This window comes from Pipra filicauda, unplaced genomic scaffold (assembly GCF_003945595.2).
Source record: "Pipra filicauda isolate LSUMZ 115617 unplaced genomic scaffold, ASM394559v2 scaffold11_size5308982_pilon, whole genome shotgun sequence".
Taxonomy (NCBI): Eukaryota; Metazoa; Chordata; class Aves; order Passeriformes; family Pipridae; genus Pipra; species Pipra filicauda.
The window spans coordinates 3,692,421-3,708,055 of NW_024103652.1; the positions used below are offsets into that span (position 1 = coordinate 3,692,421).

General features: G+C 35.9%; 1 protein-coding gene across 4 annotated transcripts in view; it reads right to left on the reverse strand.

Moving 5' to 3' along the window:
- Positions 1-15,635, reverse strand: part of BAZ1A (bromodomain adjacent to zinc finger domain 1A) — a 64,366-nt gene that overhangs the window by 22,046 nt on the left and 26,685 nt on the right. For 3 of the 4 annotated variants that reach the window (XM_027726824.2, XM_027726825.2, XM_039386575.1), the window contains 12 exons: positions 14,618-14,719; positions 12,306-12,393; positions 10,470-10,604; positions 9,827-9,929; positions 7,671-7,837; positions 6,788-6,883; positions 5,321-5,459; positions 4,723-4,869; positions 2,238-2,333; positions 1,886-2,110; positions 1,089-1,254; positions 703-816 (listed from right to left, as the gene is read on the reverse strand). In XM_027726824.2, the coding sequence (XP_027582625.1) occupies positions 703-816; positions 1,089-1,254; positions 1,886-2,110; positions 2,238-2,333; positions 4,723-4,869; positions 5,321-5,459; positions 6,788-6,883; positions 7,671-7,837; positions 9,827-9,929; positions 10,470-10,604; positions 12,306-12,393; positions 14,618-14,719 (1,578 nt within the window). The remainder of the gene's footprint in view (positions 1-702; positions 817-1,088; positions 1,255-1,885; positions 2,111-2,237; positions 2,334-4,722; positions 4,870-5,320; positions 5,460-6,787; positions 6,884-7,670; positions 7,838-9,826; positions 9,930-10,469; positions 10,605-12,305; positions 12,394-14,617; positions 14,720-15,635) is intronic. The other variant, XM_027726827.2, reaches the window with a different exon arrangement.

A 15,635-nucleotide genomic window follows, 5' to 3' on the forward strand; every position in this document is an offset into this window, starting at 1 on the left:
TATTTCACATTTTTGCCTCATCTAACAATTATAATTAAAAACCTACAGAACCACATGCAATTATTACATTTATTTTATTATTTTCTCTCAATTATAATTTCCAAAACATAGCACAAAATCTATCTTTGGCCCATGCTCACCTTTTACAAGCATATTTATTTAACTAACTACCTTCCTCAAGCAGGTAAAGACATAGTATTGTATGCACACTTTGGTTTTTTTTCCTCGAATCATATACAGCTGCATGTGCCTGAATCTTACCACCTGAAAACATGCAGTTTTATTAACAGAACAAAAAAATTTTGGTTTTATGGAAATCACCTGGCATAACACAGCATTTAAAAGAAAAAAAATGCTATGAAATTTGATTAATGAATTGTTATGTGAGGTCAGTATTTTCTAGCTCAGATCAATTCCTCAAAAGATAATGAACTACAATGGTCTGTATGAAGATACTCATAGAGATTAAATCAATGCAAGACAAAGCAATGTAAGTTTCTCTTGACAAGCTTCCAAAATAATTATGAGTATAGTAGAAATCACTTTCATAAACCAATTATAGAACACTAGGAAGAAAATAAAATCATACTTAAAATATACTTTTGCATATGATCAAGTCAACAAACACCATATAGGTTAGGTCTGGCCATGTAACTGAAAAGTGCTATATCATATATACCACAGTAATACTATGTATCATACCCAACAGATATTTCTACAGCAGGAATTCTTTGCTCCTCTTCCTTCAGCTTTTCTTGTTTTTCTTTCATTTTTAACTCTTGTTCTTTCAACCTTTCTTCTCTTTTCTTACGTATCCTAGTAGTAGGAAGGATATAGAAAACCAGTTGCAATTAATCTACTATCTGATCTGTCCACATCTTTTTCCTTTTATACTAAAACACAATCCAAAAAAAGCACTAGTGTGAGAAAGCACAACATTTAGCACAACGAAGTTTCATTCCTGTCTACGGTCTCAAGAAACCAGCATAAAACAGAAACATTACTATTGTTTCTCGCATGCCTTCTGCAACCAAGGAATTAATCTCATTTGTAGCAACAAAATTTAGTTTTCCATATCCTAGTTTTACCTTGCTGCTGCTGCCTCTCGTTCTTTGCGATGCTGTTCTGCCTTTAACTCTCGGAACTCCTGTTTCGCTTGTCGTAGCACATCAACAGAGTCCTCAATGAAATCTCGAGTGGAGACGAGAGTCAGAAGTTTCCCACAGAGAGCATGAAGGATCTTCATCTTTTCTCCTAATAAAATTCAGACCAACGTTTATATTTCATTATATAACTGATAATAAGCCTTACTCTTACACACTCCAGACTGGATTTGTTCTCACTCAAGAACAAGTGAACAGTCAAACATTTGCAGTCTACCAGCTGTACTTGCAAAGAGACATTTCCTGAAATATTTTTAATTTATTAACTTTTATCACCAAAAGAAGTAGTAAAATGCAATATTATCTTCAAAACAGAGATAAAGGAACAGTAGATGGTATTTGTTTTCTCCATTTCCAAATAATGAATGAAAGACCTAAACCAGAACAACATAAAAAACAGGGGCTGAATCAAATACTTCGATGCTTCTCCCAGAGAGATCCCCTCCTGCATGTAAAACTAACATTTTTTAAATGAGATTTTAAAAAGGCAACTCAGAAGTAATGAGACTGCCTAGTTCTGCAATCTCTGATGTGGTGGGACCTGTTTGTGGGGGCTGAAGCATAGGAGTGGGTTTTGGTCTAGGTGACCTCTACAGGTCCTTTCCAACCTAAATTATTCTATGATACAGTAAATTCTGACCATTACTGGTCTGAAGCCAGTTCTAAAATTGATCACTTAATAAGCAGTCTAGTAATTTCTAACATGTATTGTCTTTTATTACCTGGCAACAAATCATATACTGAGGTACTTGAAAGTTTCTTCAAGAGACCAGGATTACTTAATCTCAACTCCATGCAAGCATCATCAGTAGCATCAAACCCTCCTCGTTTCTGGTAACGGTATTTTGCATTGGCTGATGTTACATCAGCACCTGATGCTAGAATGTGAAGTCTGAGAATCTCAGAAAGAGTGCAGCTATCAAGATCCAAGTTTTTCAAATTGCAGCCTACAGTTGAGAAGAATGTATAGTTATTTTATATAGGCATTTAAACGTATATAAATATAAAAATGTTATTTAAAATACACAGCAAATTAAGAACAGTAACAAAACAAGAAGTGAAACCCACACATACCCTGATGTAACTGGGGCCATGCAGCTGCCAAAGTTGCAACTGCAGACAGTGCAGATTTTGTGGGGTCTGCATCTTCATCCAAAGCCTCTGTTAAATCTTTAAGGAAATAAACACTTTATTCTAGTGCAAATTAAAACTTGTACTGTGGAGGGGAGGAAAGGAAGCTGTGTTTTAAAAGTTGCAGGCAAAGCAAAAAGAGGGCCGGTATTTACAAAAGCATCAATGTATTCAAAACTCAATTCAACGTCCAAATGAAAATTTACATATCTTTAAATGCAACTAAAAAAATCCAACTAAAAGCTAAAGACATGCACCACATGCTACATAAAGGGAGAACAGCATATAAGCTGTTAAAGCAACCACAACACAAAACATGCACAATGGCAACACAAAAGGCAGCAAAAACAAATCCATAAACACATTGGAAAGCACAAACAAGTAACAATGCAAGAAACACCTGTATTTCCTTTCCTCAAATGAACTATTATTTCCCATCATAAGTTTGTTTTTAGGAAACAATCCAAACCATTCACATATTTTGATACTGGCTATCACCATTCACCATATACTTTCTATCTAACTTAGATACAGCCTGTTCTGCACAAACACAATGACTAAGTCATTACTAATAAACCGTATTTCACCAAAACAAGTACCTGCACTTAATGAATATCACACTTAAGCAAACTGACCAGGAAAGCAGGGAAGTGAAAGGCAGAAACAGCAAATTCCTGTTTCTTAAACAGAAGTTTCCTCAGCACTTACAGGTATTTCTCCAGAGGGTTGGCAGAATTCTTTCAGCATTGTATGCTGTTTCAACAATTTCACGTCATTCAAATCCAAATCAATAAGCAGTTAAAGTCATCAAGTTAATATAGAGCCACAAATCCAAACTAAGACTACATAAAATGCAAATCCACAACCGTAATGTATGACAATTGATGGTGTTTGAAAACTGTCACCCAGACATTGCAAAATTAACCTCTGCACCTCCTCTCTCACTGTATCTATGTAACACCGTTTGAGAAAGTACTGTACATCCCAAAACCCTACACCCATGGTGTTCTCTGTTGCAGAAACACTGCCTGTACAGAATTTAACTGAGAAAACATGCTGACTGCTATGAGTTTGGTTAACCAGATACAAAGCCAAGAACATGTAATTCTTTTACGGTAAAGAAGATGTCTAAACAAGAGTGACAAGAAATGGAAGTTCCAAGGCATGTAAAACATAGTAGATGAAGTGCCTTACCCATTGCTCTGCTAAACTAGAAACAAAACAGCAGATTTTTGCAATTGCCAGCCCCATGAAGTCAAATTAAAATATGAAAGTTACATTACATTTTTTCTGATCTGTCCTATGAATAATAAAGAATCTAATCAACTATTCTATGATACCTGATAAAGGAATCTTTCCTTGTATTGCCAAAGCAATGCTCAGTAGTCAAAAAAATACAGGTTAATTGCTAAATTCAACAGTAATTAAAACACAGTCTGAATTTTTTAACACCATATCAAATCTGTAACTTTATTCAATTACAAAGAGCAGCCTCTATTGCTGAAGATAGTGCTCATGCTTTATATAATTTATAGACTGGACATAAATCTTAAGCATGAAAATACAGAGTCTTCAAGGGAGGAATTAAAAGAACTTTCCTGTACCTCACATATCTGTCTTGTGGAGGCACCACAAAATTCACTTGACCTCAAATGGGGACTGCTCTTATGTTCCTACCTATCTCTAATGAAATAAAGACTAGCAGGAAGGGCCAAAGCTTCTCCTCTAAACAGCCAGCAAATGTGGCAGTCCATAAACACCAGACCATGTAAATTAGTAACTAAGTCTGCACTTCTGATCAGGGGTTTCGTGATACTGAATACCTCTGAAAATGGGGGCAACTTCAGCCTTAGAGCAAATACCAAAGGCAGAGTGACTGTGAGGCCCTTTACTGAAAGAAAGAGACATGGTAGTATCTAGGAGCTATGGACACATACTTCCCAGTCTTGAAAGACGATGAATATTGAATTCTCCGTTATAGTTGTGCTGGGGAGTTTTAGATTTTTAATCTAGTTAGGCCCAGGTTTTTTCTTAATAGATACACATAAAGGCCTTTGAGGAGACTTAGGAAAAGTACTTGTTTCCGGACCCTCAGGAGAAACATCTAACAGTGCTGGAGGAAGAGGAGGAAGGTGAAGACGCTTCCTGCACCTCCAAAACATAAGCAGTGCTGTTAAAAGCTTATTATGCTTTGCTGGATACAATTGTTGTAACAGTGAGCTTCCTTTTTCTCTATTCCCCTCAGCCCTTGCACTCCATGCCCAGTTTAAAGCTTTAATTTCAGACAAAAGAGAAAAACCAAGCCCATTTACATACAATATCCATGCATAATAAGATAAGGTTAAACAAAGGAATGCCATAAATCATGCAGCTTGAAGTTAATTCCAGTACCATTTCAGCTTTTCAGCAGTAAAATTAAGGATCTGACCTTTGGTCTCAGCATCAGCTATTTGATCTTTGGCCACTTCCTCTTCCTCTTCGGCCATTGCCTGAAAGATGGCAGTCAGGAAGAAAAACAGCAATTCACATAGTGGGCCTTCAGTGTCATTTCCTACAAGAGCTTCCTCTAAAACCTCTGTGAATAAAGTTTAAGAAGCGTCACTTTTGCCACAAAGTTGGAAAACGATTATGTACTGAAGAATGAAAACATTATTTTTCCTTTAGGTATGATAATCAAGTTACTTTTCCATAATTTACTGTGCACATTCCTGAGGACATGGTGTCAGAAAGAGTGCTGACAAAATAGCATTATTTTAATATATAACTGTGAGAATAAAGTACAAATAGATATTTTAGTAAGTAGAATAACAACTTGTACATTGAAATTAACTTTGATTTTACAAACACTGCAGAGTTGACTGTGAAGAGAAAACTGGATTGATATGCATCTGTAAGCACTAATATATTAAAGCCACACAGAAAATTTTGTAGCAGTGGTACTTGGGTGCACTTAAGATGTTTGGTTGTTCGGTAGAAGAACAGACACCACAAAACTGGGGCTCCTTGCCACGTAAACGACAACTTGCCTAAAGTTACTCCTTCGGGAAATTCATCTTGAAGATCAAAAAGTTCCCCAAAAGCATGTAAAAACTCCAAAACCATCAGAGCATCACCAAAGATCTCGGGAGGAAGTCTTGTCTTCACTGGCATTGGAATGGGAAGTTCCTGCAATCCAAATGGGACAACTTAATATCCTACTTGATTTCTGCAGAGTACACGAGTGATTAAAAACAGTTTATTATTCTAAGGAGTGTATCTGTAGGGTTTCTTTACATTTTACCAAAAAGGGTCCTGCAAGGCACAGTAACATCTATGGCAGTACTAACTTTAGAAACTGAAAAGCATGCAACTCGGATGTAAAACTTTTGAGAAAAAAGTTTATTCGTGTTCATGAAGTTTGTATCTTTAACAAAGGAAGTCAAACTCACTACAAGTTACAACCATTTGCTATCAAGATTTTTCCTGTAAACCTGTATTATTTCACAAGAGTTTTGAATTTCAGTATGCTGTCTAGACAAGCAAAAATAAACATACTCTTAAAAGTTACTCATGATTGCTTGTGAAGACAAGCAAACAAAAACCCAACACATTCACATAAAACACGCCCTTCTAATACTAGGATGTGCAAGATCATGTCTGATGACTGCACGTTCTGGTATTGAGCTTTTTGCATTGGTAAGGCACTTACAGCAGCTGAAGGTATTTTAAAGGGAGCTCATGTAACCATGTAACAAGACCACTTAACAGAGACACCACCTCCACATCACAGATGACAGTGTCTAACACTGTTTGACTTTGAAACTACTATCTTGATGTAACTCCTAAAGATTTGTCTTTTCAATGTTTTTCAGCAGACAGAGTTGTACAATTTCCAGAATGACAGCTCCTTTCCACAACTATGGTAGCTCACAAACATTAACAAGAATGCTGAATGCTATGCTTCATAGGAACATAGTAAAGTATTTCACCAATTTCCATAGAAGAGAATTTTTTAAAAAGCAGTCTCCATCTAAATTCATCTTTAATTATATTCTTGTCCCAAAAAATGCTCATTAAACAAGTATATTGCTAGAGTTCAAATCAAAAGAATGCCACAGGAAGCAAGAAGCCAATGTCCTTTATACCTTTTGCAGACAAAAATTTGGTTTCTTCATTACTTAAATCTTTTAAGTAACTTGGGTTTGTTCTAGGTGAGCTCATCTTGTATATTTAACAGAAAAATCAGGCATACTAAATACCCTCCACTCTAATGTCAGCACTTTAAACATACATTTGCTCCATGTGTAGACTGAGTACAGCCTGCAAAACTTTTCTGGAGGTTGAAAATGCAGACGCAGACAATCCTACTGCCACTGGGAAGTATTTACTACATGACTGCAGGTGATTCACAGCCCCTAGCATTCCAATCAGATCTAGATTTGCCGCTGCGTTAGGAAATCTAGCCTGGGGTCCTTGCAAAGTATGAGCTTGAGTTATTCCAAATTCAATCATACCTTAAGATCATCACACTCCATATCTTCTCTAGGCTTACTCCACTGTTTCAGGTATTCCACATATTTTCTCTTTTCCTCACGCAGCTTCTCTCTTTCCTGAAAAAATGCCACAATTGTGTATAAAATATTGTCAGATGGCCCTATTGCAGTTTCTAAAACTGCACCATTTACTATGCAATCACACTGAAAAGTAAAGCATCACATTTAATTAGAATGAAGTAATGTCTTAATTTTTATTTTGTATAAAATTATACTTGCAAAAATGTTTAAATGTCATGATACTTTGTCGTGATTAGTTGTTGCCTTTGTTTTGGGGTGTTTTGGGTTTTGTTTTGTTTTTAATGGAAGTGGCTGAAGAAAAAAATCTGAAAATTAGAATATTTATGAAAGTTGCCTCAAAAAAGACCATCAAAATATAGTGGATGTGGCTGTGGTGAAATATTGTGGAATATATAATTTCTTCATATTCAAAGTGACAAAAAGTTATTTAGCAAGCAAAGAGAATCCACAAGGAAACCTACAACCATTTGATATGCTGTGAATCTGATGCAGTACAGCATCTTTAACACTCAAACAGAAGATAACCATCAAATCAAATAAGTGTATGCATTACTAGCGAGAAGAAAACCCAATCCACTACACTGAAATAGACCTTACTTCTGAAGTAAAGTGAACTTTGGTGAAGTAAAATTATAGACAATGTTAACCAGAAATACAAACCCATAATCAAATCTTATGACTGTCTATTCTTCTGAAGTGCTTTACTAGGAACTGAAAACAGTTAATGGAAAATAACTTGAAACAGATAATAACTAAGAAACAAGAAAACTAGAAACCTGTTATACTGTTTCTATATGAAACACATATACTTCAAATGCATTACTTTTTCCTTTTCTATTTTGAGTCTCTCTTTCTCTTCTTTCTTTTTCATCCTTTCTTCTTCCACAATTTTCTTCAATTCTTCTCTCTTTTTTTCCTTATCTTCTTTCTCCTTTTTCCTAGCTTCTATAGCATTTGCCTTCTCTTGTTTTAATTTAGCTTTTTCAAAAGCTACAAAAGGAAAAAAACAAAGTTATTTTTTCTTTTGTAAAATGTTAGTTTTAACTGCTAAATAGGCTGAACTTTTTATAATTACCATATGAAAAAGATATTGTTATGAAGACTGAATTGTTTCTATGCCAACCACAAATTCAAACACTTGAAAGTTCTTCAGACAATCAGAGTTTTAAGCCTAAGTATTAGACATGTTCTACAGGTTCTCATACTGTAATAAAGCTAAATTTATCTGGTTTTATGAGTATGCAGAAGTTTATTGCTTGTTTTATTGGTTTCCCTCAAGTGACATATAAAGATGAGAACTGATTCCAACCATGTATAATTACAGCAAGATATTTAGTAATGACTGATTAATAAAAGCATGTCACAACCACGTGTGGCATATAACCATGAAATATCTGGGATAGTAAAAACCTTGAAATAGGTGATTTTTAAGTATTTAGTTATTGCTGAATTACTGAAAAGTCAATACACTTGAAACTTACATAGTATTTCAGTACATTTTGTTCAAGTTTTACTTCAGTTACACAGTTTAAGCTGAACTTTAATGTTATTGCCTGAGGAGATGCACATTTCTTTGTAGTCCTCTGCAGAAGAACAGCAGGATACAAATTTCCACTTTCTGTGGACAGACAATGCCTGTCAACCTACACACAGGCTAACAAATAAAAGGGGGTTTTACTGTCTTAATTGAATAAACAGGAAAGTTAGGATCACAAGTGAATGAAATGAAAAGGGATCCACTCTTACCAAGTGGATAGTACTGAAAAAAAAAAAGACTTTGGTTACACTTTCCTATAAGATTTGGAAAATGTGCTACATTGCTTCTACAGATAGCTACTACACGTGCCAGCCGTGTCTCTCAGCCAGCAAACAAATGCAGTGAAGCTGATCCCTCCAGAATCTTCTACATACTGAGAAGGCAAGTCTTTCAAGGTACCTGGTATTTTGCTATCTTTTCACATTGTGAAAATGTGTCTTAACTAGCCTTCACACAAGAGAGGAAGCAGTTTTGATGTTAATCAGCTGTTACCTTGTTCTATACTGTCATTTCCAGCACACAAACAAGTAGATGCTAGTTGTGCAAAAAAGTGGACGCACACAATTTTAATGGATAACAGAAAACTCTAGTGTCCTGTCTCCTATGAAGAAAAGGCCTAAAGCAGCAACAGACAACTCTGCAGTTATTTAAACAGATGTTGGACTAGGTAATTTCTAGATGTCCTTGCCATCCTAAAGCATTCCATGTTCATGGAAATGACAGGTTGAAACTGGAAGTTCATTAAAATATTTCCAGAGATTAAAGCCTTTTCTTCAGAACAACATAAGTTCTTAAAATCCAGAAGAATATCTCCTTGTCTAGACTTCGTCTCTTCAAGAAGACACACCAGTTTACCTAGTTAAACCCATAGGCTTGCAGGTCCCCTTACTTATTTTAAAATCAAGCTTAAATTGATCAGGAACAGGTCAAAACTAAGCCAAAATTATTCAGTCAGCCCAAACTAAAAATCTCTTAAGTGATTTGTGATATTTTAATCAGAAAAATTCAGAATATATTGCAGTTCTTTTAAATTTTGAGATAGTTTTTCCATTTACGCATTTTCCTCATACAACATACTGATTTGTCTTACATGTTCATGTTTTGATACACCTTCAGATGGTAAAATTTTGTATGATTTCATCACTCAGACTTCTGCAAAAATTTTTTAGCTCTTTATTTATCTGAGATAGAAATCAACACAAGTTGGACCACAAGCTTCCTACATTTCCCCAGTTCAGTAAACTAAAACGAAAAAAAGGAAAAAAGATCAGGAAACAACCCTTCTAACCACTAAAAGGAGCACTTTGCAGTAGTGCTGTGGCAGTAGCGTCTTTTTAAGTTTTCCATTTGAAAGGTACAACCCCAAAAATACTGTAATTATAGCCTGCTCTCAAACCTGCAAAAACTGGTTCTACTGGTCATAGGACTAAACCTCAACTTACCCATGGCCGGCGTATCTTCTTTTTGCTTCTGGAACCTTGTCCTTTCCCTTGATACTTTACTTTTGCTTCCTGGGGTGTTTCGTTTAGCACTAATATTGTCCTCCTGGTTGAAAATTTGGAGGAGTAGAGGAAAAAAAGAAAATAATAACTACAGTGAAATGACCAGCAAAAGATATTCCCAATTTTTCAACTGTTCTCTAGAACAAGATAAAGTAGATTAGAGCACCAGGATTCTCCATATTTAAATACAGGCAAGTGATATATCTGTATCTGAGGGCAAGTGACATAATTGTATCTCAGAGTTCAAATTAAAGCTTTTTAACAAATTATTTATCAATCCCAGAAGGGACAAGTACTCTATGCATCTTCATAACACACTGAAAAGCTAGTTTCTTGATGAGATCACAGAAATGAAGATAAAAATAAGAAGATAACATAACAAATATGGTCCCTTTTACTGGCTTAACTATAAAGCAATTACTTTAATAGCAATTATGTAATATATCTCAATTCATCCTCAAAGTAAAGAAGCATGATGTCAACCTTGCATTTCAACTGTTCTAAAAATTCAGGAAATTCCATCCAGAACTTAGAAGACTATGTTGACGTGTCTTCATCTGGGATTAAAAATGTTATTACTTACAAGACTAGTAGATGCCCTCTTTGGAGGTCGCCCTCGCCGTCTGCTTGCAGGACTGAAGATAAATGTGGGTGGGTCATCAGGAAAGAAGTAGGAGAAATTTTGTTCTGCTAGGTTGTATTTTTCAATTGATGTTGCCTTAGTAAGAAAGATGAAAACAGATATTCATTGTGAAATTCTTACCTTTTCATAAATATAAGCTAATTATTGAATCATTAATTAACAGAAGACAGTAAAAGTAACCAGACTGACAACTGGTTAACTTTGGATAAGAAATAAAGCTCTGAAATAGTCTAAGTGTAGAGTTAATCTACAAAGTGGATAATAATGTATACAGCACATATCTGAAAACAGAATTTCGCTTCATTTGGTAGGATGCTATTTCTTTAGATGCCTTTTAGCAAATACAGCTGGGCACAGTCATCCTAGCAAGTTATTGAAAAGTGTCAAGAATGCCTTTTGACTGATAAAGTCAGAAAATTAACTTATCGAACAATTACATAATTCTCTATGATACTCATTTCTGGAGGAGGATCGTTCCAAATTCTCAAAGTTTCTTTTCAAGTCTACTTTCTCAACCTGATGCCTTCAGGAAGTCTGCCCTTGTCATGCAATACAAGAGGAGACATTCCAAATACGACACGTTCGCATAACTGAAATGCAAGGCAATCAGCAAGGGGACAAGGCACTCCACAGAAAGCTCAAACAAAGACAAGATGACAAATGCACACATATACAGAATATAACAAGTTTCCTGAGGCTCCAGAAAGCGTCACTAATAGATCACTAGTCCTGAATGCGTTACAGTGAGCTAGGTCAACGCAATCACTAACAAGCCCAAGGAAGGGAGTGTTTTATCCCTTTCAGCTCTATTTTCTCTTATTTCCATTTCTTTAAAAGAGGCAGACTCTAAAGTTACAAACTTATTCAGAAATTGATTGCTGTTGTTATTTTCCACAACTTTTAGAGGCAAGACTCTCACTGATGCTCTCATCTCTTCAACCCTTCCTATCCAGAACGAGCAGTTACATGGCTGTACAACCAAGTACCAGACAAATAAAAAAACCATGCTTCTTTCTAAAAACAAGAAGATAACATGGATTTCAGGGTCAAGTCTGCAATACATAGTGAAAGAGTCAAGGATCTCCTGTGGCACAACAGGCAAGGCAAGGGGAATTGCTGCCTACTTGGTAAGTGTGGGAAAAGCTGCTCAATTCCTTGAGCACAAGGAAACGAATTCTCAGTCGTCCTGCACTAAGATGTGAACTTAAGTCTGAACTTGTACTGAATATCATATCTCATCTCATAAGATGTCTCACTGAAGACTGAATTCAACCTACCATAAAACATTTTCCAATCAAAAGCATTACAACACAATAGTATTGGCATACTGTACCAAAACAAAAACAGTTTGTTTTTATTTGCATTAGAAATATCAGGCATATCTTGAAGAATGAAAACAACTCATCTGTTAGACTAAGCAAAAGTATATTATGCTTCAATAAATAAAATTCTTCTAGGTAAATACTCCCTTTTTTATTTTGGGGACTTTTCTAAACTGGTATCTAAAAAAGAAATTAGAGAATTCTACTTCATGTACAGAAAAATTACCATCTTATTTACAAGCAGAAGTTAACAAAAACCTGTTTTTACGCAGAAAGTTCAAGTACCATCATCTTTTATTTTGGAAAAGTCAAATACTAACTTGGTATATTATAATTACAAAAAGCTAAATTTGAGGTAGTTTAAAAAAGAAGCTTGAGCAGCTTGTAGAGAAGAGCAAAAAAAATACTAAATAGGGTCAATATTCTATCCCATAAATTATTCCATCTTACTTACCTTAGTTTTAATTACTCCATCATGTGGTTCACAGTGTTGTTTCAGAAAAAGTTTAAGTCTATCTCGAGAAAAGAGATGTTTCCTCCGGCTGTAGTAGGAAAGAAAGGTAGTATTATCAACTAACATCTTTAATTATTGTTTAAGTACAGCTGAAAATATGTGCAAGAGTCATGTAACAGACCATACCATTTACCTTTTTGTTATTTTCTTCATTATAAATAACATCCTTAATATTGTAACTAACAGCCATTCTTTGCAACTCCAGTTTAATTAAAAAGTTCCTTATGAATAAAATAAAACCCAAGTAATACTTAAACAGTTGGTTTACGCATCTGCAATTTTTATTTTGAAGATCCTGATATGTCCTCTTTTATAAACACATACAAATTCCACAACCTATTCGTCCATGGTAGATCATCCAAATATTTCTTAAAATTCCCAAATAAAACTGAAGTCTGATTCATAGAATCACAGAATCAACCAGGTTGGAAAGGACCTCCGAGATCATTAAGTCCAACCCCTGATCCACTACCACTGCGGTTACTAGACCATGGCACTAAGTGCCACATCCAGTCTCATCTTAAAAACTTTCAGGGATGGTGAATCCACTACGTCTCTGGGCAGCCCATTCCAATGCCTGATTACTCTCTCTGTAAAAAATTTCCTCCATACTCTCTAGGAATCTCCTAGACTGCCTCTTCTCTGCTGTGTTGAGTTTCCAGCAGACATCCAGCAGGTTAAAGTCACTCACAAGAACAAGGGCTGGTGATTTTGAGATATCTGCCAGCTGCTTGTAGAATAATTCATCACCCTCATCATCCTGATTGGGTGGTCTATAACAGACTTCCACCAGGACGTCAGCCTTGTTGGCCTTCCCCTGATTCTGATCCACAGGCACTCAACCTTATCGCCACTGACCTCAAGTTCTACAGTGTCAAGAGACTCTCTAACATACAGAGCCACCCCTCCACCTCTCCTACCTTGCCCAACCCTTCTGAAGAGCTTTTAGCCATCCATGGCAGCACTCCAGCCATGCGAGTCATCTCACCACATTTCTGTGATGGAGACTACATCATAGTTTTCCTGCTGCACGATGGCTTCCAGCTCCTCTTGTTTGTTACCCGTGCTGCATACATTGGTGTATGTGCACTTCAGCTGGGCTGCTGATTTCACTTCTAACTCAGGCTTTCCACCCTTAGGCTCATCTCTGGAGAGCCTGGTCTTACCCCCTTCCCCCTTCAAACCTAGTTTAAAGCCCTCTTGATCAGCCCCGACAACTAACAGGCTAGAGACCTTTTGCCCTTGCTAGATAGATGAAGCCCATCTGACTCTAGCAGGCTAGGTACCATAGAATTTGCCCCATGGTTGAAAAAACCAAAATTCTGTTGGCAGTACCAATGCTTTAGCCACCTATTGATGAGTTTTCCTACTCCTCTCCTCATTTATCCCTGCTACTGCAGGAACTGAGGCAAAAATCACCTGTGCTCCTGTCTCAAGGACAGGATTGTTTCAGGAGAGAGGGAAAACAAACAAGAAAACAAGGACAGCACAAAAGCAGCATCACATCTCTCAAATGGGAAGACAAGCCAACAAGGGGGAGGTGAATTCACACATTGCTTGGTCACGCTGTGGCACTCCTTACAGAGGACAGTGGGCACTCTAATGGTTCCTGGCATTCCAGGGAACCCACACTACTTCATGAGAACAAAAAAACTAACTATACAGGAGTGTAGTTAATGAAAAAAATCAAATCCTGATTCCTGCTGGAACTAAATGACTTGCAATCACCTAAGTTTTTTTACAGGATCCAGTTAATAAAGTTTTGATGCACAATCTATTCTAAACACATATTTTAACTTAATTCAAGACAAAATTGTTATTTAAGAAGCAAAAACTCTGCAGCTTTCTATTTTAATCAGTCTGATTGCCAGTTGGTTTGCTCCAACATTTCAAACCAGCAACGCTACCATAGAAAGCACTCACAATGGCAATAGTTTATTAATATTATAGAACAGGATTCCCAAACTTTTTTCCACCTACTCCATCAATCACAGGTAGCCACAGTTATCAGAAGTCATAGCATGTCTCATCTCTGCGTCAATGAAAGCAGAGATTTGCAAGGAGTTGGTAACTGTGTTAATGCTAGTAAAGCTTCAATCCCTTGTTACAGAAAGCCTGTAGCACAGTATTTTGTTCCAGTGCTTTTAATTAATAGCTCTAACATTGTTTTAAAATGCCATTTTATATCAAAAACAGCTTACACAACTCACAGGTATAAAGTACAATTTTAACTTTAACATAATAATTTTTACCTTAGTTGAGATGCTTTAACGATAACAGGTTCATACAAATGTTTTTTAATAGGCTGGACTTTGTATTTGAACAAAGAAGGTTCAATTATGGCTTTCTTCTGCCTAAAAAAAATTAAAAAAAAAAGTTTATATTCACACAATATCAGCCTTTTATTGCACACATTTAATATATTCATATGCCTACACAATGGATCTCTTGAAAATACCAATCTATATTTAATACAGGCTGTAACTTCCAGTGGTACCAAAGAGGACCTATTAACTTGTGCCAACTTTTCTGCTACAATATTTAAATCTGCATCAAAACCAGTTCCTGGAAGAAATAGGAAAAGTGATCAGGGATGTTGGTTTTCTTAGCAGGGAGATGGGAGATAAGAAGGGAAGGAAGAACAAAGAAATAAAGACAAGTAATGATACATCCTTATCCCTCAGAAAGTCGTCTCCTTAATATTCTCAGTACTCATGATGGCAACGGGAAGACAGAAAAAAGAAGAAAAAGATGATGAGGAAGGAGTCCAAAAGACAGAATTAAATAAAATGAATAAAAATACTAGCCCTAGAGCTACCAATCACATTGCAAAACATATAAAGCATCTAAAATATTTTTCAAAAATACCAATTTAGAAAAAACTTCACCAACAACATTCTGAAAATAACAGAGATCATAAGGCAAAGCATCAACACTTTAAAATAAATGCTTATCAGGTTATGTATTTTATTGTGCATTTCCTTTTTCCAGCCAGCATTACAGAGAACTAGGTTTTTTCCTCTGCATATAATATATTTCTTCAGTTTTAATGTAAGATAAAAAGTGTTTTTACACCTCTTCCTAGGAGAATAACACCCAGGTCTGGTGTGCTACCAAAATAAGATTCATTCCTTTAAAAGATGAAGAGAGGTGGTTTGCCATAGACAATATACTTTAAAAGTGTGGTACATTTATGGACAGACTTCATGAACAGAGTTAAACTAATGAGACTTTCCTTAAATAATGCTGCATTTTGCTATTAAACAACAG